Source organism: Strigops habroptila, chromosome 10 (assembly GCF_004027225.2).
Source record: "Strigops habroptila isolate Jane chromosome 10, bStrHab1.2.pri, whole genome shotgun sequence".
NCBI lineage: Eukaryota > Metazoa > Chordata > Aves > Psittaciformes > Psittacidae > Strigops > Strigops habroptila.
In genome coordinates this window covers 1,232,295-1,254,589 of record NC_046359.1, presented here as the reverse complement: position 1 = coordinate 1,254,589, position 22,295 = coordinate 1,232,295, and the positions used below count along the sequence as shown (strand labels likewise).

General features: G+C 42.2%; 1 protein-coding gene across 6 annotated transcripts in view; it reads left to right on the top strand.

The window, feature by feature from the left end:
* The window catches only part of TMEM181 (transmembrane protein 181), a 36,749-nt gene that overhangs the window by 839 nt on the left and 13,615 nt on the right, over window positions 1-22,295 (top strand). For 2 of the 6 annotated variants that reach the window (XM_030498854.1, XM_030498853.2), the window contains exons 2-6: window positions 12,749-12,852; window positions 17,559-17,614; window positions 18,873-18,963; window positions 19,554-19,672; window positions 20,776-20,892. In XM_030498854.1, the coding sequence (XP_030354714.1) occupies window positions 12,749-12,852; window positions 17,559-17,614; window positions 18,873-18,963; window positions 19,554-19,672; window positions 20,776-20,892 (487 nt within the window). The other 4 variants (XM_030498855.2, XM_030498857.2, XM_030498856.2 and 1 more) reach the window with 4 other exon arrangements.

The following is a 22,295-nucleotide window of genomic DNA, read 5'->3' as shown; positions in this document are numbered from 1 at the left end:
GACCGGGCCCCGCAGTGCCGGCGCGGCGGGTGGGGCGCTCTGCTCGGCTCTGCTTTGGGGGGGACGCGGTCCGGCAGCGCCTCGGGCAGAAAGCCCAACACCTTTGGGCTGTTCCTACCCTCACGTACTGACATCCTTGTGTACGTGATAAAAGCAATTCCAATCTGCATCCATCTGTGCTGCGCCTTTTCCGCTGTCACCGCAAGCGAGGGGAACGGGGTCCAGAGCAGCCGTGAAGATATCCTGGCATAGGTACAAAACTGGCCGGGGAATCAGAGCGGCTGGCAAAGGCTGAGGTCAAAAGGGACAGATGCACTGGGTGGGCTGCACCCATCTTTCTTCCGCGCCTGGCCCTGTCTTGCGTTTCCATGAATGACCAGTGATGGCTGAGGAGTATTAATGTTGTGAGATGACACAAGGCTAGGAGAGACTCCAAAGGCTGGGATAAAATTAAAAGAATTTTTGGATCTGAGAAAGGGTCTGAAAAAGTAGAACGAAAATAATGAGAAACAAATGCCAGGAACTACACAGAGAAGGAATGCTGTTCAGCCATGCACAGTGTTTGTAAAAAAAGGTGGTAGGAATTACAGTTCTTTATATACTTGTATATAAAGAATTATGTATATGTATACGTACATAATTATATATTTATATATGTACATATGCATATATGTAAATAATTATATATGTATTTTATATATGTATACGTATATAATTATGTATATACGTATACATATACATAATTCTTTTAGGAGGGCCACAAAGATAATCAGAGGGCTGGAGCTCCTCTCCTAAGAAGACAGGCTGAGTTGAGCTTGTTCAGCTGAGAGAAGAGAAGGCTCTGGGAAGACCTTACAGGAGCCTCCAGCACCTAAAGAGGGCCTACAAGAAAGCTGGAGAGAGACTTTTTACAAGGACATGCAGTGACAGGACAAGGGGTGATGGCTTGAAACTGAATGAGGGGAGATTTAGATTAGATACAAGGAAGAAATTGTTTGCCGTGAGGGTGGTGAGGCACTGGAACAGCTTGCCCAGAGAAACATGGATGGTGGGTGCCCCATCCTTGGCAGTGTTCAAGGCCGGGCTGGATGGAGCTTTGAGCAACCTGGTCTAGTGGAAGATGTCCACAACTTCTCTGGGCAACCTGTTCCAGTGCCTCACTACCCTCATAGTGAAGAATTTCTTCTTAATATCTAATCTAAATTTTCTCATTGTTCACAATAGCAAAGACCATAGAGAGTTACAGGGTTTGGAAACGCTGCCTGCCAGCCTGTCAGATTGAACACAACCATGGCCCTTCCTATCAAGAAGCTCCTTGTTGCTGAGCCTGAGAGGTGTGAGAAGCCATGGGAGGTGATAAGGAGTGATGGCAATGTACCTGTGTGCATCTGGCAGCGCAATAATGAATACTGGCACTAGAATATTCAGGAGGGGAGACATAAGCTTTGAATTAACAAATCAGAGGTGCCAGGAGAGGCATTTGTTCAGCTTTATTTCCAGAAGAAACTTGAGCTTTCCAAGGTAAATTGTTATTAACTCAGTTTTATGACTTAAAGTGTGTACAGAGGGACTTTCTGTATTGAAAAGAGAAGATGCTACTCCACCGAATCAAATGAGCTTGTAGAGCAGTGCTAGATTGCCCTCTCTTCAGTGAGAGTATCCCCAAGAGAGATCAGCTGCAGAATGAAATAGAGTGATACTGGGCTTTTGGCAAGAAAATGACATTCCGTGACTTAGAAGTCATGCTGGTACTTCTCTGCATTCCAAAGATCTTAACCCAACTGACCTGGCATAAAGTAAGTTTACTGTTACTGTCACCGCATACCTGCTGTTCTGGTGAGTGTTTCCCTTCAGCGTTATGGATGGATGTAGCAATGGCACTTGCTTTTTAGATTCCTGGTAAGGAGGAGGGTTTCTTAATCCTACCGTGTATTATTCTCATAGCCAGCTCTCACTGATGGTAAAGAGAATTAGATACTTCATCCTCTTCTCTCTCTATTTTATTCAGATGTTTGGTCAAGTTATAAATGAGCACATTTCTGGATGTAATGGAGATCTTTACTGGAATTTTGGAAATTTGACCAAGGAAATGCTGTGTGGCTTGTCTTTACTTCAAGGCGGTCCTCTAAAATGATCAGGTTACTAAAAGCAAATAATATCTTATACCAGACTAGCAAACTCAAGAGATTGTATAAAACCATATAAAAGCATGGTCTTTCCCTTTCACACACTGTATTCACAAATGTGAGGCTATTGGCCACTGCACTCTCTCCTCCTGCTGGTTGAGCAAAGCCATTGGGCCATCAGCTGGTGGTTTCCAGTGCCTCTTTGGAAATGGAGCGGTCTAGTCCATTAAGTGGTAGAGAAGGAGAGAGCTGGGCTGGGAGTTTACAAGCAATCAATATTTTCTAGAAAAAAATCAAAATTGGCTGCTGCAGTCTCACTCGTGATTTCTATACGGACATCCTTCTCCAAGTGCCAACAGGAAAGCTCAAAACTGGAAAGCCGTGGAGCAGAGCTGATACAGAAATGGAAAACCAACAAGCTGTCCCCTTTGTGACTGGCAGGGACATGGCTTTTCTTGACTCGGGGTGCTTGTTGTACGCTGTGTGGGTATGTGCTTGTCCTCTGCAACAGGATTTGGCGTGAGAAGATGACCTATGTCAGAGACGGCTGATGAAGCCGTTGCCCAAGTAACTGTCCTCTCACTGCGCGGATGGCTGAGTCATTTCTGATTCAGCCGTGAGGCTGTCCCAGTTTAGTGACATCTTTTGGTGACGGTTTCCTTTAAAGCACGGTGCTCTTGAACGTGTGGTTCAGCAGCTGGCTCCGAGCAGCCTGTTCTTTGGGCAGGGGCAACAATTGATGGTGGTAGGCTCCTCAGCCACCTCAAGCTACACTGTCCTCACTCCGCACAGCCCCAGGGCACTCATCCACACTACAGACATGAAGGGATGTCCATGTCAGTGAGTTTGTTCTGACCAACAGTCCAGAATAGTCTCTATGTTGTGCCTCCTGGGGTATTCCCATTAGCAAGTGCTTGGTTACCCAGCCATCTAGGAGAGATGGAGAGAGCAGGGTTAGCCGTGGCACAGCACACTGATCAATGCCATCTGTCTGGGTTAATAGTTCTCTTAGGCAGACATGGCACCTCATGGTAAGCTTGTAAAAGAGATTGTATATTTACAGGCTAATGAGTGTGGTATTAATAACCTCATTGGTAACCACAATACAAGGTTGGTCTGGACTTAGCACACCTAATATTAGCCAAGGAGATGCTTGGTGCGGTAGATAAGCTCAGAGAAGGCAAAAGGAGGGAAAAGTGTTATGCTCTCCATCAGTCCTAAGGACTGCCACAAAGTGTATCATATTTATTACAGCAACGTCAGGATTGCTCCAAACAAGCCACTTGAATGAGCAGTTTGTTGTCTGGTATCTCTCCTTCCCACTCCAATGTATTCCTCCCCCACTAGCCTGCCTCCTGGCCAAGATGGCAGGGCAGGGAGTGCTGATGGGGAGCTGGTGGCTCCCTCACTGCCACATACCACTTTCTTGGTATGAAAAGAGCTTAATACCAATGTTTCTATACATTTTTATCTCTTCAACATGTTGTCAGTGAGATAGACGAAGCTTATCAGAAGACACCAGGCCTCCCCATCAGCTGACAGTTATTGCAGTGGGAGTTTCATAACCCTATCCCCTGGCTAATATCAAAGAGTTCAGCATGCTGAAAGCATTTTGGTAGGAAAGCAAGCAATTAAACCTGGTAGAGAGGAGGGAACAGGAGGGTGGCCAAATTGTGGCCTGACATCAGAGTTGCATAACTGTAAGTAACAACTTGGTATTCTTGAAAAATCAGTTTCTAGGTTAATGAACACATCCCACTGGCCAATCAGCTTATATAGGGAAGCACAGTGTTGAGGCTGAATTTAGTAATAATGCCCAGAGATTAAGATAAACGACCTACAATCCGCCCTGCTTTAAATAAGGGATACATTTTAAACTCCTGTCATGCAACAATAAGACATTTTGTACATCAGAAAGAAAAGACTATATATAGGACATCATTAAACATATTATTTATCTCACAGCTTTCATTAATGCTTGATGTTACTTACATGGGTAACAGAAGAGGTAATTATAGATGATACCAATGTTCTTAATTCCTCAGCCTCTTCTATTAGTGTTTCCAGTTCATTAAAACACAGCTACTCTTCAAAACATTTGGGAAGGGTTCATTCACAGTGGTTCTGCTCCTTTGGCAAAAAGCATAGCAGATCATTTGACACAGTAATAAAGAGAAGATGTTCATTTTTCCTTAGAGAAACTAGTGTTCACATGCTTCAGAGAAGAAACTTGAAGTTTGCAGAGAGGACTGTGTGATAAGGACACACTTCTTCCCACCTTCTTAAAATCTGTCCCAAGTGCTCAAAGTGCAAGTTTGTGAGAAGCCAAGGGGTCAGCAAGACTTTGCTGGTGAACTGCAGTCACATTCCCTAAAGGCTCATGCTGCTTCCAGCCCAGACCCAGGCAGGATCTTCAGTGGCTCCCTCAAGCCACAACTGGTATCCTTCCCTTGTTTTTCCAGGGCTCCCTCATGGGTCCTGGCAACTGGGGGAAGAACCTGAATGATCCCAGTGTGAAGTACACAGCGAGGGTGTGAGGGCTTGAAGCAGCAGGAGGAGGAGACGGGCACCGCAGCTCCATGATTGCTATAAACTGGCTCTGTGTCTGGAAGAATCCATCTTAGCTCTCTTTCCCTAGCCACACATTTCTGCTCTCTTCCTTGTCTGCCCACAAATGTTCCTGTAGCTACACAGTGACTGAGCAACCAATCCAGCAGAATGCCATTTGTTTTTTCCTGAGTGACTTTAAACTCAGGTAATTTCCATTATTTAGTTCACCACTCTACTGCACAAATACTCGTGCTGGCAAAACCCAAAGAGCTGCCAAGAGGCTGGATTTCCCCTTTTGTCACTAAAGCTGTAGGTATGAGCCATCAAAGTATAAACTGGTCATGAAAGTACAGTATTGATGCTAAGGTGGTTAATGTAAGTAGAATCCCAGCTGAGCTAGCATTCAGCCTGCTTTTTCACAGATCAGTCTGCCTCTTCTTGCAAGCCTCCTTCACTTTACACCATCTGGTTTCTACACTGGATGAGGCAGACAGTAGCTTCTTGCACTATTTCACCCCTGAGCACCTTCCTGCAAGCAGGAAAGCAGAGTGAGACTCTGACTGACTCTGTGTTTGTGGAGGGAGTGGGGTTTCACAGTGCCTTCCCTCCGAGTATTTAGTTTGTAAACTCAATGGCACTATTTTCACAAAACTTACAGGGTGCGGAATCTGTGTTTACAGTGTATTCGCAACCCTTTGAAAGTTGGTAGAAGGCAAAGAGAGATGTGGTCCCATCTGTGTGGCTAATTGTAGTGAGCTGGATTTCAAGCCTTTTCAAGCACATTTACAGGCTGGAGATGGTCCAGAGAAAACCTGCTGTGTGAGGAAAGGCTGAGAGAAGTGGGTTTGCTCAGCCTTCAGAAAAGAAGGCTCAGAAGAGACTTTATTTCCAGGGGAGACCTTACCACCATGTTCCAGTATTTAGAGGGTGGCTACAAAGAAGATGGAGACCCCCTTTTTTACAAGGAGTCACATGGTAAACAAAAAGGGTAATGGGAGCAAGTTACTCCTGGGAAAAAGACAGAAGAGGAAAATTGTTCACAATGAGAATACTCTCCCCAGAGAAGTGGTGGATTCCCCAACACTGGACACTTTTAAGATTTGGCTGGACAGGGTGCTGGGCCATCTAGTCTAGGTCATGCTTTGCCAAGAAAGGTTGGACCAGATGATCCTTGAGCTCCCTTCCCCTGGTAATCTATGATTCTGTGATTCCATGCCACCCACACTGTTCTCCAGGTGACTTTTGTCAAGGCTCGGTCTCTCTGTGCTTCAATTTCCTACCCATGCAATGAGAAGAATGTATTTTTGTTTTGAGGAGAATAATTTCATTCACCTTAGTGAGACACCCGAGTGCCAGAGGGACATCATCCATATAGCTCAGTTGTGTGCACAGAAATGGCAGCAGCCTGCAACTGTACCTCCTAGAACACTGGACATGGTCACAGATGCTGTAAGCACCATTCCATCATTTTCTGGCCAGGGAGAACTTGTTGGAGAAGCCTGAAGTGTGCTGAAAGCTACACAATGCATGTCATAGTCACCTGTGACCCAATGACCTCACCTTGTGACTTGGCAGTGCTATCTTGTTCTGAGCAAATGCAGTTTGTTGTGTTGCCCTGAGTACTCAAACCTTTATTTTCTGCCCTATAGCAGTGATTCTTGTTGATTTAAAATGTATAAATGACTTTCCTTCATCACTTCATATGTCTCAAGACAGCCTTTTTATGAGGTTACTGAATAATCACCAGTGCTATAAATCACGGATCTAACTGATGGGATAAACACAAGTATCAATGACTGAATTAATTCCCAGCATCTTTCTTTTGGCTTCAGGGGTGTTACACAAGTGACATACTGCATCCCACCGATCACCAGTGATCATATGAATTACCTGTAGGGCAACTGAATGAAATGAGTAATATTATTAATGTTAAGTACCTTTTAAAAGTAATTGCAATAAAACTGTCTCACCATCTAAGTAAGCTTTTAATGGAAGTATTTGACTGTTGAAGAGCTAAATTTTTAAATTACATGTTGACTGATCTAAATGTTTCTGAGGTCACACTGAGATGGCTCTGCCTTATGTATATGACAAACACCAAAGCCGGGAAGTTACTCTGAATTTTATCCTCGACTAGGCACCAAGTATCCCCACATGCTTAACTAAAGTGCTGCTTTCTATAAGAACTATCAAAAATTAATACAAAATGTAACTCGGCAAGCCCCTAGAACTGCCTGGTTTTCACCATCGCTCCCCAGTGGATGGGTTGACAATCTTTGTTGCTCAGCCTCAATACATGTAAAAGGAAAGCAGAACAAACTCCAACTTTACCTCAACATTTGTGCAACAAGTAGTGTCAGGAGTGACCCGGGGATGTTTATTAAATAGCGTGTTTGAAGCAGTAGTTTACTCCTAGCATTTAATGTGCAGTGCATGCGAGCTGACCGGATTCCCTGTGAGCATGATGCATTAATCGCCTCTTGAACACCACTAAGCTGCATGCAGGTGACTGCAGTGATGGCATTTTCATTGTCCTTTCCCGTCAGGCTGGGGAAAAAAAATATATCACTTACAAACCAGGTACCTGTCTCCAGCGGGCACCGAACACACATGTTCAGCGTGGGTAGGCGATGGCAGTCCTTATGCCTAAAAGGGATTGTATTTTATAATCTTAGTTTAGTTTTCCTCCTTTTTTGTTTAAATCGGATTCAGAACCGCTTCTGTGTCTTATGTATTTTCTGCTTGTAAGTTTAAACGTCCCTCTGACGAATGTGGTTGCTGCTACTGCAACACAAGCTGGGAAAGGGCCCTGGGAACGTGTGAACCGCGGCTGTCCCCCCAGCAGAAAGGGGCGTTCAGCGGGGCAGGACGAGCCACACGCCTGCTCACTGAGGTGGCGCTTCAAAGCGCCGCAGCTCAGCGTCTGGCCCAGCTGCTTCCACAGGCGGCTCCTTCTCCCTCCGCAGCCGCCGGGGGCTGCCTGGGCGGACCGGGGGCCCGCGACCGCGCCCCTTGCCGGGCCCGCCGGCTCCCGCTGCGGGAAAGCGGCGCTTTGCCGCTCAGGCGGCAGGACAGGCCCCGGCCGCCGGGGCGCGACCCGCGGAGCAGGGGCCCGTGTCCCCTCCGGCTCTCCGTAGCGCTGCCGCCGCCAACAGCGTCGCCCTTCGGCCCCGGCGCGGCGGGGGCTGCCGTGACGTGTCCCGGGTCGCGTGGCGGGCGGGTGACGCACGCGGAAGCCGCCGCGAGGCACCGGTCGCGATCGTGCCACGGCAGCGGCGGCAGCTCCCGGGCGGGGGGGGCGGCGCCCGCTCCGCGCATGCGGCGCCGGGATGGAGCCGTGAGTGGGGCGCGCGCGGAGGAGGAGCGGGGGGGTCGCGCGGGCCGGGCCGGGGGGGCTCGCGCCGTCGGCGGGAGCGGCCGTTGAACGGCCGGCGGGGCGCGCGCGCCCGCCCGCCCGCCTGAGGGGAGGTGCGGCGGCCCGCGCGGCATCGGGGGGTGCGGGGTGGTGGGGACGCGCACAGAGCCGCTGCTGCCGCGGCGGGATGTGCCTGTTGGCGTGGGTCCGGGCCCGGGGCGGGAAGAAGAAATGCCTTCTGCCCGGCGGGTGCGGTGATGTGGGCTTTTCCCTGTGGAGAGATGAACCCCGTCATTCGGTCTGTACATGTTAATTCTCATTGAGGAAATAAGGTCACCGAGGGTTAAATCAGTGTGTCGGAGGCTGCGGTTCGGCAGTCAGAAACCCGAGCGTGACTATCCGCTTCGTTGGGAGAACGCTGTGCTTTGTTGTCCTCTGTGGTGAATAACCCCCACTCTATCTCTGCTCTCAGATTAGGTCTGAGCAAAAACTTGTTTTCCCAGATATGTCTTCGCTTGGACGGAGCCGTAGTCGTGACTAATCATTCAGACTTCAATGAGTACAACAAACAGGACACGTAAAAAGAAAAGCCAAACCCACCCCGTGCATGCGAGCTGTTTAGCATAGCCATGGTTAGCTGTCAGTTGTCGTATAAAAGTGCTATGTAGTACTGTTAATTGTATGCATCTTTTTATGTAGTCATTAGCTATTAACCACTGTGGAGTACATCTGCAAGAAGAAATTCAAGGTCTCCTGAGGGACACCAGAGCAAGCAATGTCTTTAAACAGTGAGAAGGTGCGGTGTGTACAGACAGACCCAGTACTGTGAATGTAGGTAGCATATATAATATTTAAATCAGAGTGGTTTTGGTGGTTTTATTTCGGAGCGAGCCTAAAATAGAAAAGAGCAGTTGGAGGCAGTATGACAGAGAAACTGCTGTGCATAAAAGTAAGTTATTTGTGATTTTAGTATCAACTCTGTGCTACCTACTACTTAATTCCAATTTTGTCACAGCTTTCCCATCTGTAAAGTGGGAGTCTTAAGTGAAAACTACTGTATAAAAGACTCTGTTATTCTTGATGGTCTTTACTCTGGTAAAGGCTGTGTTGTGCAGGCATGAGAAGTAGTTTGAAGATGAGGAATAGCATAAGAAAGATTTTGCCTAACCCTTTGAGCCAAAGCTTTACTCATAGAGCAAGAGTTAACTTACCTTTACATGTCATGTGTGAACGGCTCCTGAAAGACTGCAGTTGTTACGAGAGTGCGTTTCCATACTTTGCTCTAGCACAGGTTGCATTAGTGCAGTTGAGTCTTTACTGACTGCTATTTGAGATGTCTAAGTATAACATTTTTCTGTTTGTGTCTCAGTGCTTTCTGCTCCTTTGCAGTTAGTTTCAGACATATCCAATTTAATTACAGAATATTTAGTTCCTGTCTGAGTTAGGATAAAATTCAGTGCAGGTGGTCAGTCCTGAGCTTTTGACTGCCTTGGGCAGGCCAAATAAAGCATCTTCTGTTGGTGAAGCAAAGCACAGTTCTTTACTCGTTTGAACAGGTGCTTCCAGAGTAAGGAACCTTCTTTGTTTCTCCTGTAAATGCCTTTCAAACATTATATTCCTTGTTAGGCCTTTCAGATGTAAGAAAGCTGCTAGTGGGGATCATCAACTTGCACTTATATAGATAAATAAACTTTATATAATCTCTTTCCAAAAGGCAGGTGTTAAACAATGGATGTACAGGAAGATAATCTGCTTGCTTTGTCAGCTGGTAATAGGTTGATAAGAGACACTTAAACCACACAAGGAAATTTTATTATTGTAGCGAGGGGCAATCCCCTGATGAGAATGCTATAAGTTGTTTGCTGTCATGATAAATGCAGTTAAGATTTGGCTGAGTTCTTACATTTGCTCTTACAAAAAGTGTCTGTGTTGTCTCACTGACCTGTAAAGTAGCACGAACCATCAGTGGCTTAAACGAGACTGCAGGAGTTTCTCTTCAGAAAAGGGGAAAACAGTGTTTTCTGGTCTCCTCTCTTTGTTAAGTGCCAGCACGACTGTTCTTAGGTGGGTGTGCACCCACCCATTTTGACTTCTAGGTGTTACACCACCTGGAGAGGAGTTGGAATAAAGAATGAGCCAATGTCTGGAACGTGTTTCTTCGAAAGCCTGCAAGCACATCTGTGCTCTGGCATCTGGGTAACCGAAGGTGATAATTACCAATGGCTGTAACGCTCTGAGTGTTGGCTGGGTGGCAAACTCTGGTGACTTTTCTGTAAGGACTGTGGAGGTGAAGCTGCTTTTCATGTTCACATTATGCATTTTGAAATGTCTGCAAAAACTTGGAATTAGGAAGCTTATCAAAAGAACCAGGATTATGCATAGCAAGTCAGAAGTGTCCTGCATCAGCTGTAGCTGTTGATGCCCTGATGTAAGCTGTTACAAAGAGCACAAGCATGTGTGATACTTTCCTGCATATATCTGATACTCTTCCAGTCGTCAGCAGTTCTTGACCCATGGACTTTCCCATCCAGACCTGGTTCTGTATGTTGAGAGTGATCCTCAGTGTGTGCTCTCTCACGAAGCATTTGGTATCCACTTCAACCCTTATAGTTAGTTTAGGCATATCAGCATTTTATGTACCATTTTTATATATGAAGGATTTTCTTGTTAAGACTAGTGGTTTTGGTATCTCAAGATATATCTTGATGCATAATATCCCATGCATGGCGTTCTTAGGCAGACAAGGAATACCAGGTCATCTGGGGAACTGAAGGAGCCCTTGGAACAAACAGGAAAATGTACCTTATTTATATAGTTATTTTAGTACTAGTACAGATGTAATAGCTTTAAAGTGGTTTAAATGCAGGAAGGCTGAGGTTTTAAGACACTGATTTAAGGAAAATACTGTAGTTATATCCCTGGAAAAGTTGTGCAGACAAGTTATGGTTTGAAATGCCTCTATTAATTGGCATTTTTCAAAGTCAACTTTAAATAGTGTATTTGTCTGTGAGAATTCTGTGTGATGATCTCTGTGACAGAGATCTCATCTGTTCCTGTTTATGACTGTAATAATTTCATGTACAATTTACCTTTTTTTTGCCTGTGCAATCAACTATTATGACTTCTTTGGCTGCCGTTGAGTTTTTGCTCTGCCTAACAGCATGTGGCAAGGCAAGTTACACTCTGTTGGCGGGTGCTATGCCCGGAGTCCTGTACAGCCAGTTTGTGCGAACTTGTAACAGTTACAGTTACTCGCTTGTAGTTCTCATTACTTCTGTTGAGGTTTCCTCCCTTCCTAGTCTCCTTTGTGAGCTAAATTAAGCTTTGCGTCTTTCAATCTTCATAGTAAAGGAAAAATGTAATTATTTTTGTGGTGCCTCCTTTGGAGAGAATGCAGTGATTCTTAAAGAAAACAAAAGTTATTAATAAATCTTTTTTACTGGTTTAATATTAATTGTTTGCCTTGCTTTTAAGGGCTGCCAGGCATGCAGGCATGCGGTACCTGGTCCCAGAATTCAGGCTGGGCTTATGGAAAGGATTCCACCACCTTTTCTGAATTTCTTCATAATGTGGTTAACCAGGAAGAGCACCGTTCAGCTGGTGAAAAGAAGTTTTATTCCAAGCTGAAAGGGAGCACTGTCATTAAAGTCTTATGCTTTCATTTCTTTCCATGATGGTGCTCATACAACTTTATCAGAAAACAGCCCCACCTCCAATCCTATAGCTTTCCCATGTAAACCGTACAGCTTTCTGTGATCATACCTACTGGAACAGCAGCACAAATCAGCTATATGGTGGCTCAGTTATGGCATAACTCAAAAAGAAATGTTGGCTCTATTTTGAAACATGGGGGTTTGTCCTTTTTTGAACTATGCATTTAACAAAAAGGGACGTAGAGGAGGGATACATTATGTAGGATTAAGTCCTTGATCAACTTTCCTTTAAGCTAACAGAACTGCAAGTTACCTGTTTCCAAGAGAATGCAATTGGTCCTTTCAGTACTTTTTTCCTCTCTATTTTGTCTTTAACTTAAGGATAGCCACCAAACAGCTGTGGAAGAGATATTGCTTTTATGTGTATTTTTATTCCAGTGTCTAATAATGAACTTAAGTTCAAGTTTCTATTTTCCAAGCTTTGGTGGCCTTCAGGCAGGAATGCAGGGTCTAGCATGTGCATCTAGCAGATTTGGGGTTCTGCTTTACTCCTTGTTAGGGGTGACCCTGCAGGGAGGAAGGGTAGTTATATATACATATATATATATATATATAGGGTGCAGAAAACTCATCAAGACCCTGTGCAGGTAACTGAGTTGTTAGTGACATGCGTCCCTTTAGGTTAAGCTATCACTGCAGGAGGCATGGTATCTTGGATGTTTAAATTATTAATGTATGAACTAAAACCACGTAATTTTTTCTCCCTCTAGAAATGCTTTTTCAAGCTCAAGTCCTCGGACAGTAGAAAACCCTGGCATAAAAAGAATGGGCAAAATTCATACATTTTGGGGCATGGGTGTGCATGCATATACATATGTCTGATAATTCCTAGTAGTTACCTTTGCTCTATAAAGCAGCATTAATTTTTTTTTTTTTCCCTTAATGTTACCTCAGAGTTTGGTTTGATTTTCTGTGTGAGGAATGAATGGGGCCTATTCTCTCCCTCTCCGCCCTTTAAAAGTATGACTGGCAACTAATTCTTTGCTTTCTTTTGCTTCCTGTAGGCTGGCACCGATGCGATTATATACACTGTCCAAACGGCACTTTGTTCTGGTCTTTGTAGTATTCTTTGTTTGTTTTGGTCTGACGGTCTTCATAGGAATAGCAGGTAAGGATGTTGTATTTTTAAAGGATTACAGTTCTTGTATGCTTTGTCTAAACCTGTTAGTATTTACAGATGTATTTAAATGCTAATGAGCTTACTGCCCCTGGGGTGTCTGAGGGAGCATTACTTTTCACAGGGAGGGGGAAGTGTTTCTTCCATCTCATTTCCTCATAGGAGTACTACCTACACAGATTTGGTGTTTGCAACTGCCTTGCAGGGAAGAGTCAGTAAAGTGAAACAAAACCAGCCTCATTGTAATGTATTTTTTTCAGCAGACTGCTACGTTCATTTTCTTCCTTGTGTTTCAGTCAGTAAAATGGTGGTGCTAATAGCCGATTTCCTGTGAGGAAATTGGTAGCTGTTTGTAAAGCCTCCTAAACATTTGGGTGATAAATGCCACAGAAATACAAAATATTTTAGTAACGCAAAAATACAGACTTCTCTTGTCAAACATATATGAGCTTAGGTCTCTGGTTTCAGAGGCCTTTGTGGGAGTCATGACGTGATCTGTGAGGCTAAGCACTTAGTGCCTAGATACGTGTCCTGGAGATCAGAGAGATCTGGGCAAGTCTGGTCGACAGAGATGCAGAGTGTCATTAGACAGATGGAAAGCGTGGGAGCCCTCTGTATTTCATGCCAGAGAGCTTCTCCAGGTCTAAAATGTACTTGCAAAAGAAGTCAGCATGCTGTCCGTGCGGTGTTATTAAGCTAATATTCTGCTGTCAGGATAGCTTTGTCAACACAGAAGTACAGTGGCAGGGAAAGGGGGAAGGGACTTGTACTCATTAAGCAACCTGTCCCCCATGTAGGAATTATTTAAGGATGTTACTACCTCCCCCCACTTTACTGCTATTTTCATGTGACCCAGCATGTTCTCCTGTGCCAGTCTGATACCCCGTGACCTGTCTGTAAGGTTGTTTCTACCACTGCCCTGTCCTTCACTTCCTTCCAAATGAGACAGGCTGCCCAGGTCTGGGACTCATCCGCTCCTGCCTGCCTTGGAAAGGGGGGTTAATTGGAGGCAGCTGTTGGGCTTTTTGTGCCCATCTGTGCCTTGTAGGCAGTACATTCTTCATAACAGCATTAAATAATGAAATTTGTCTGTGTTTGATTTATTGTAGCAGGCTAAGTTCCAAACAGACTTCCAGTTCATAAAGGTTAAACAGTAATATTCCTGTGATTTTCCTAAGGATGCTTGCTGAAGGGCATTATTTGGCCACTAAAATACGGTATAAGCACATTTACAAAGATGCATTTTATATGAATGACAAAGGGAAAAAAAAGCCCTGGAATTACTTAATTTAGTGTCATTTTGCTATTTGGCTTAAAAAGTGAACCATATTTATACTTGTGTATTTATACTGCCCAGTTGCAAGAAATATAAGCAAGTTGTTTTATGTAAGACTAGGCAAAAAGCAGTGCTCCTGGAAGAGAAAACTGAGTATTTAATCCTTAATCAGTAGGAGAACCTGAAAGAGAGCTGTGTTGGTGTGTTGCCTTGAGTCTGCGTGCAGCTTGATCTGATGATGTGGTTACCCTTTGGTCCAGGGGACTTGGCTGCTGTAAGCAGGTCATATGTACCCTGCTGCTGGGGTGCCAGGATTCACCTGCAGTCCCTTTCAGGAACGGCTGTGGGACTCTTGTCGTTGTAAAACTGGTTTGCTGGATAGTTTTGTTGACACAGCATGAACACAGTTCATTATTATAGCTTAATTATTTTTAAAGTAATGCTGTTTACCTTGGGAGGAGACTCACTGAATACTTACTGTGATGTTGTTTGAGGCTTTCACTGGCAGCTCCTTGCTTCCTGTGAATAAGAGGGAGGGGCACTAACAATAGAATCCTCCCTCATTAAAGTGTGCAGTCTGAGCGGAACTCACCAAACCCTCTTAAATAAATGAAAAAGCGGGAGATGCATCTGTATTTACTGTGCCACTTGAATATGCCATTGCCTATACTCAACATCTGTATCTGCAGTTTGGGAAGCCTAGCAGAAGTCTTGCTTCTTGTCTGAGAAAACAAGACAGTTTAATCTAAGGTAGCTGTTGTTTTTCAGTTTTTGTAACGCATGACAGATGCAGACTTGTTGGTTTGTTTGTTGTTTTCCTTTTTTTTTCCTCCAAGTTACACTTTTCTTTCCCTTTTCCCAATGGGCCTGTGTCAATTTTGGGGTAAGACAAGTGCAAGGAAAACCCAAGGTGCAGAGCTCATTTTCTGTACCTGTGTAGTTCTCCTGTTCTCTACCTCAGTGTGGTTCTCTGCTTCCAGATGTCATTCTGTTAACTGAGCAAGACTAAAAGAAAAACAGTAACAATGTAATTAAATCACCATAATTTAATAATATGACCACATCATTGTTTTGATCTGTTGCTTTAAAAAGCTTTAATCTGTTGCTTGCTAGAGGAGTAGCAATTATAGCAGTAGAACCTCATAATTTTTTTGGTTGCTGCTCTTAAAAACTGGGACTATGATCTCTCTGCCCCAATATGGGCTCGTATCTTCTGGTAAAAGCCCCAACTTTTAAAAAAGGCTCATTCTGTTGTTTTTGTTAAGACTTAATTACTGAAATATGATGAGTTATCAACTATGAGCATTTGCTGAATTTGAATTGTACTTTTCAAAACAAAAACGCCATCCAAAAATCTGCCCTGTTTATATGTACTCGAGAACTGGAAAGTTCAGTGGTGCAGAGCTGACTTTATGGTGGCTGTTAGTGAAGTTGAACTGTAATTCTAATGTGTGGTGGGTGAAATTCTTCAGTTTTCCATTTAAAGTTTGTAAGGTTGTTAATATTGTAGTTGAGTGGTTATAGAAGCCCAAGCAATGCTGCATGTTTAGAGCTGTCATGACAGCGAACCTACAATACTTCTTGCACAGAATAATCCCATGTTGCTCATTTGTAAACTTCCTTCTTTTCCACAGTTTCTCCATAGAAACTTTGAAGTTCACAGTCTTTGTGAAAAATTGCTTTTCTTGATATTCTTTTTTAATACTAAGCTTGTGGCTGAAACAGCATGTTTTGAGGATTAATAAATTATATTAAATTGCCAGACCAAATATGTAAGGGGAGAGACCATTTGAGCAGAAAAATTGTACTGTGGCTGGGAAGCCTCTAGAGTGACCCAAATACACACATGTATGTCCTGCCTGTGTCTCTACGTGCGATACATCTCCTCCCTGTCTGTTCACACCCCAGTATATAGATGCAGACCTTTTCCTACTCTTCCATTTAATTTTTCTGGTTTAGTCCTTTCATATACATACACAGGCATGTATGAATACTGTTGTGTATGTACATACACGCATGCATTCCTCTTCTCCCCAGTACCATGTGTTCTTGCATACCCAAGAAGGCTAAGGGGAAACCATGCCGCTGTCTACAACAGCCTTATCAGAGGATACTCATAAGATATGGCTGGACTCTTCTCAGTGGTGCATGGTAATAGGGTGAGAGGCAACAGACAAGCTGGAGCGCAAGAAATTCCAGCTAGATATTAGGAATTTTTTTCTACTATGAGGGTGGTGAAATACTGGAACAGGTTACCCAGGAAAGTTGCAGGAGTCTCTGTCCTTGCAAATGTTCAAGATTTGACAGCGCCCTGAGCAGTATGGTCTAATTAAGCAAGATGTGGACTAGATGGCCTCTGGAGGTCTCTTCTAACATAAATTATGATTTTATTGCTTCCCATTTACTGCATACAGAACTAGAGGTAGGGTGTGAGTGGATGGATGCTGTTGATCAGTACATGTTAAGTGTGCATGTCTGTATACAAAATGATTAAAGGAATGGTCGCATAAAAAGCCTGGTACCAAGCTGAACATCTCCCACTATAATTGGACATGAAACTCCATTGATTAAACAGATTGTCTGTTTTAGCAGAAATTGTTTATAGAACTTTTATGCAATTCCGTTTATGCGATTATATACATAATATATTTTAGCCCCAGATTTCTATAGAAAAGGGGAGGCCCAATCTGAGTAGACTGAGAACTGTTCCCAACCAAACACGTGGGTATATTGGCTTGAACAGACTAATGCGATGAAAACCCAACACTAGGCAGGAAGTACTGTTACTGTGATTGCACAGGTAAGTGTGCTACTCATACATAAAAAGGTATTAGCATCATGCACTCAAATACCATGAGACGTGTGTGCCCTGGTACCCAAGCTTTGAGTGCAATGCATTATGGACACAATGCTCTATGTAGATCAGGTAATGGTAGTAGTTTAGCTGTAGAAACTTTAAGGTGCAATTAAATACGCTGGTTTTTCAGGTGGGTTTTGCAGCCCTTGTTGAGCTTCAAGGTGCTGTAACGACAGTGTTAGCCAGCTTAGCCAGCTCTTTCTGTAACTGAGTACTTTCATGACTGCAGTATACAGTTTAGCTTGGGAAAAATACTCTGTGGTTTGTTGTAGTAGTTTAGAGTACACGTGAAAGGGCTTCTGACATGGAGTTCTTGATTTATAATTTACTTCCTATTTAATCATGACTAGAAATCCTATGGCAGAGAGGCTTAAAGGAACATTCAGACCAAGGTTATTAATGATACAGTAATGTCTTAAGTGATTTATCCTTCAGCTTAAATATCTGAAAAGTGGGATACTATTTACCTGCTTTGCAGGGAGATGTTTTTGAAATCATGCTTTTACATCAGTAATATGCATACTTCAATATCGTTTTCTTTCTTCTTTCTTATGTATTGTGTAGGTCCTAATGTGATCGAAACTTCTGTAGCAAGAACTGATTTAAATAACAGCCTAAAGGTAAGAGTTAATACATATCATTGGATTACAGGAGTGGCTTTATTTGATGTCAGTAAGGTTCAATATTTCCCCCATCCCCCAATTATTTTAAGTATTTAATTTTTTACTGGAAAACTTCTCGGCCACACAGTGCTTTCCAGTTTGAAATTGAACATGTAGTATTGTACTACCGCTGTTATTTCATGAGTGGCCCAGCAGCAGTTTCAAATCTCTTACCTTTGTCAGCTGGTAAGGTAGAGAATTCTATGAATTTTCTACACAGTACTTTCTGATAAAGCAGCATGGGTGTTGATAGGATTCCCTGGGCAGTTCATGCTGGAGATTCTGGTAGGGGGTCCAGAAACAGAAATTGAGAACATAAACTGAAAACCAATGCTCTCAGTGGCAACTAATGGTACTCCTCTTGTGATCTTCCTTTCTATCAGCTGGGAAGGAATGGTGCTTTTTCTTGTTAATTGTCCACTGTCATGTGACCAAGACCTGGGATCTGGCTTCCTAACATGAACCTTCACATTCTTGAAAGCTCTCATAGTTTGGGTGTCACTTCTTGCATTTTTATTTCTGTCTAGCTCTTTACTGTCAACCTGGTATCTGAAGTAATTTTGGTGAAAGTTCTAAGAAGGTTTTGTTGTGTTGTTTTGAGGGATTTTAAAGTAAATTTTCTTTAAATACACTGGAACATTATTTTTTTGTCTGTTAGCCACCTGTATGTGTTTGGATTGGTATTACATTATGGGTGGATTTTCTTTTAAGTGTATTTTTATATCAAATAAGAGAAGTCATTCCTGCTTGTGGGTTTGATCTGCTAATGATATCTTCTGTGCTTTTGAAATTAATGTGGGATTTTTAGAAAACCTAGTGGAAAACAGTTGTTGTTTTCATAATTATAGTGTAACAGGTTTAAAACTGAGGGGTCATAAATCTGACTTTTGATGTAAAGTGCTAGAAATGACTTGTGATTTTCAGGCTAGATCTCAGGATTTTGTTTTTCATATCTGAACTTTTTGAGGTTATTGCTGCTGCTTTTATGTGCTTTCCTTACTTAAATGCTGTGCAAAATACATGTGCTGTTTAAGCTACTTCTCTGTAAGACTTTTATTTGAGCTGCTTATTGTACTGTCCGCAGAATAGCACATATTATATCTATTCCCAAATAGAGTGTCACAAACATAACGAACATGTCTTTCCTCATTGTAACTACAGATATATGATGTAACAGAATAAGGGATGGTATTAACCAGGTGGGGTTTTTTTACAGCTGAAGCCGTTTAATTTAAGTTCACCACCACTGTCTACTTACAACCAGCAGCTGTGGCTGACCTGCGTAGTTGAGTTGGATCAGCCCGATGGTGAGAATCTTACCTAATTCTCAGGAAACTGCTATAGTAACTTGTATGTTGTATATTGTATCTTTAATTTCATCTGTCACATGAGTGATCCTGTTGCTTTCTGGTTATGGTTGGTGAGTTTTTCCTCTGATACATTTTCATCCCACTATCCCAGTAAAGACATGGACAGCATTGATCTTGAGAACTGGAAGCAACAGGTATATGGGATAAGTTGTTTGTTATTTATGTGAAAGCAGTAGTATCTAGAGAATGTGTGTCTCCTTTAATTTTGGAGGGAATTAGATGTGTAGATTGTAATGATACTAATTGTTTTCTATAAAACTTCCCTGTAAATATGTGAGAAATACTGTATTAGGAATTGTTAATCTATCAAGATTCAGTACAGGGCATCTGTGACTTACTGCCTAAGTATATAAAGAAAAAAGTTTTGTGGGTTTTTATTAATATACTGGACCTCTACTCTAGTAAAGTATAACTTAATAACTTTGAGTAATCTTTGGATATCAATATGTGTTTTAAACTCTATTTGGAACTCTGAATTTTCATTTCTGCATGTAGCAATAGCTTAATGTTTTCTCTTTTAATTACAGTATCCCTCAAAAAGAATGTTACTATGACAGTCAAAGTACTTGGAGTGGTGAAGGATGGAAGCACACCATATGTTAATAATCAGGTTCACAATCGGACAAGATTACTCAGTTGTGCACAAGTATGTGCCTTTTTAAATAAAACTGGTGCAGTGCATTTTCTTTAAATCTGTTTGTGTGCATGTTATATTACACTGCAAATGAGAAGAATATGTCTGTTCAGCACGTCTCAGGAAAGATTCTAGAGTATAGTTCTATTTATAATTGCAACCTAGCTAGTAATTCTGACCAAGATACCTACCTACCCATCTTCTTCTGTTTAATTCTATGACTTGTGTCTATTACCTCTTAAAGATGCCTCTTTCTTGTTAGAGTAGCTCTCTAAGCAGTGTGCCCTGCTTAGTCACTTAAGCAGATTTAGCAGTGCTGAAGAAAGGGATATTGTAGTAGAAAATTGGTAAAGGGCTCCAGAGGAAAGAAAAATTCTCCTCCAACACCTAGCAGAGAGTCTGGTTGAAATCAGTTGGCATCTGTGTTCTAAAAAAGCCAGATTTCTTGCCACCTGTGAAGAAATGTTTAAGGTTTTGAGTTTCTAGTTTAATTTTCACTGAAATTTTTAAGCTCAGACATCCAAAACAGCTTCTCCAGATGCAAGTCCTTTAAGGAGGGGCATAGCTGAAGTTTTTTGTGATGACCATATAGGGTAAATAAAATGTTTTCTTTTTATATATGTATGCACATATATATGAAATCTGCAGAAATTGATGACTAGAGTTCCATTAGATTTAATTATGCACAGCTGAGAGAGAAATATGCTTGGGTTTTCCCTTTCCTCCTGTTAACTTCTAGAAATGAGTTAGTACAAGATAGCCTCATTTCACAATCCAATGGCCTAGAGCTTGACTGACAGAGTTATGCAGATCCTTCCCAGTGCTGCAAGCAGCTGCTGTCACCAGCTTAAGTGAAAAGCTAGCCTTGGTTGTCAGTTCAACCTTTGGTCCTGCTGACTGACTTTATCAGTTCATTCTGCTTTGTCTGGTATCTTTCAAGAAATTTGTTATCTGTGTGTCTAGTTGGAGTCTTCTTCTGATGAAGATTGTCAAGGAATGTAATAAATATTATCAATATCTGACTGTTTAGAAACAAATTCTCAACCTGTACTTACAGTGCATATTCTGGAATAAATTGAAGGTTTTTACATACTATTCTATGTGTGCGTTCACAGAAATGCAGTGAAATCATTGTTGCTCACCTTGGCTACCTGAACTACACTCAGTACAACATATTTGTTAGCTTTGAAGATCTAAACAAGTTAACGTACATCCAGAATATTACTTTCACAGTAAGTATAAAGCTTTATATTAGCAAAAGAAAGCTCTTTAATTACTTATGCCATAGAAGTCTGCTTTAATTATAAGGCCCTCAGCGATATGGTTTACTGGAGGACTTGGCAGTCCCAGGGTAATGGTTGGACTTGATAATCTTAAAGGTCTTTTCCAACCTAGTTGATTCTATGATTCTGTAACAAAGAGTTATCTCATTTTTGAAGATAAACATGAAGATGCATCGCAATTAGTTTTTCTGTCACTACTAATGTCAGAACTGGTACAAGTGTTTGCAGTTAATAAGGGTCTAGACCAATTTTTTTATAAGGAAAGATTTTTCTTTCAGAACTGCTAATGCTGTTTTCTGGAGGAGGTAAATTTAGTCTGATTCCTGGGAGATATTTTTAACACCAGGCAAGCTAGACTAGAACATCCAGTTTTCTGCATTTGCTTGTAAAGGTGTTGGCTCTCTAAAGCATGATATCTTTTTCAGCCTTTCCCGGAGGTGCATTTGAATTAGCACCATTTTCCAGCCTTTCAAAAGCGTGGGTTAGAAACATTTAACAAACCCAAAGAGACATGAAGATTTTTTTTTTGACTGTGCTCATGAGGAAGAGAAAAATGTTTATGCAGCTAAAATAAGCAGGCTAATAAAATAATTCACTAAAATAATCCCTAGTGAAATAACTAGCTCAGTAGTGCTAAAGATTGCTTATAAAACAGTTACATCATCAGTGTGTGCTGGTTAGCTTCTGAAAGAAGTTTAGAAACATTTACATTGGGAGACAATGGAATAAACCCCAATTTATAATGCAGGTTACTATGGTATAATCTACCTGTGTGCAACATTTGGTATGTCAGAGCAGGTAGCAAGCAAAAATCTTACTGTAAAGCAGAAGTGGTTTTCATATACTAAATGAACTTCCTGAATATTAATATTTGTAATACTTCTAGCATATAAAGTATATAATTAAAAATAAGCACTAAGGAGGAAAAAAAAAACCAAACTCACAAATCCTTTGCTTAGTTGCAGATTTCAAACAGGACAAACTGTATGGTCTATTACCTTGCTTTGCAGGCCACCTCTAAGGCAGACTTGTGTGCAGACACAAAAAAAAACCAAACCCAAAGCTCTGCTTTCCTGCAGCAACTAAAATTGTCAGTTTATTTTGTTATTATAATGGTTTATGGTGAGCTCAGTTGAAATCATAGTTTTCCTTCTGTATAATGGATTCTCTACATATAATTTTCATTCTACGTTTGTGATTTAAAAAGACAGAGATTGACAGATGTAATACATTGAAAGGTAGAGCTTATTGTTTAGATGGGCAGAGCATATGTTGTACCCAGGAGTTTACATTTCAAAAGTGGCTTCAAAGGGAAGTGTGCCCAGTATGAGATAAATTGTCAACAGAGTGGA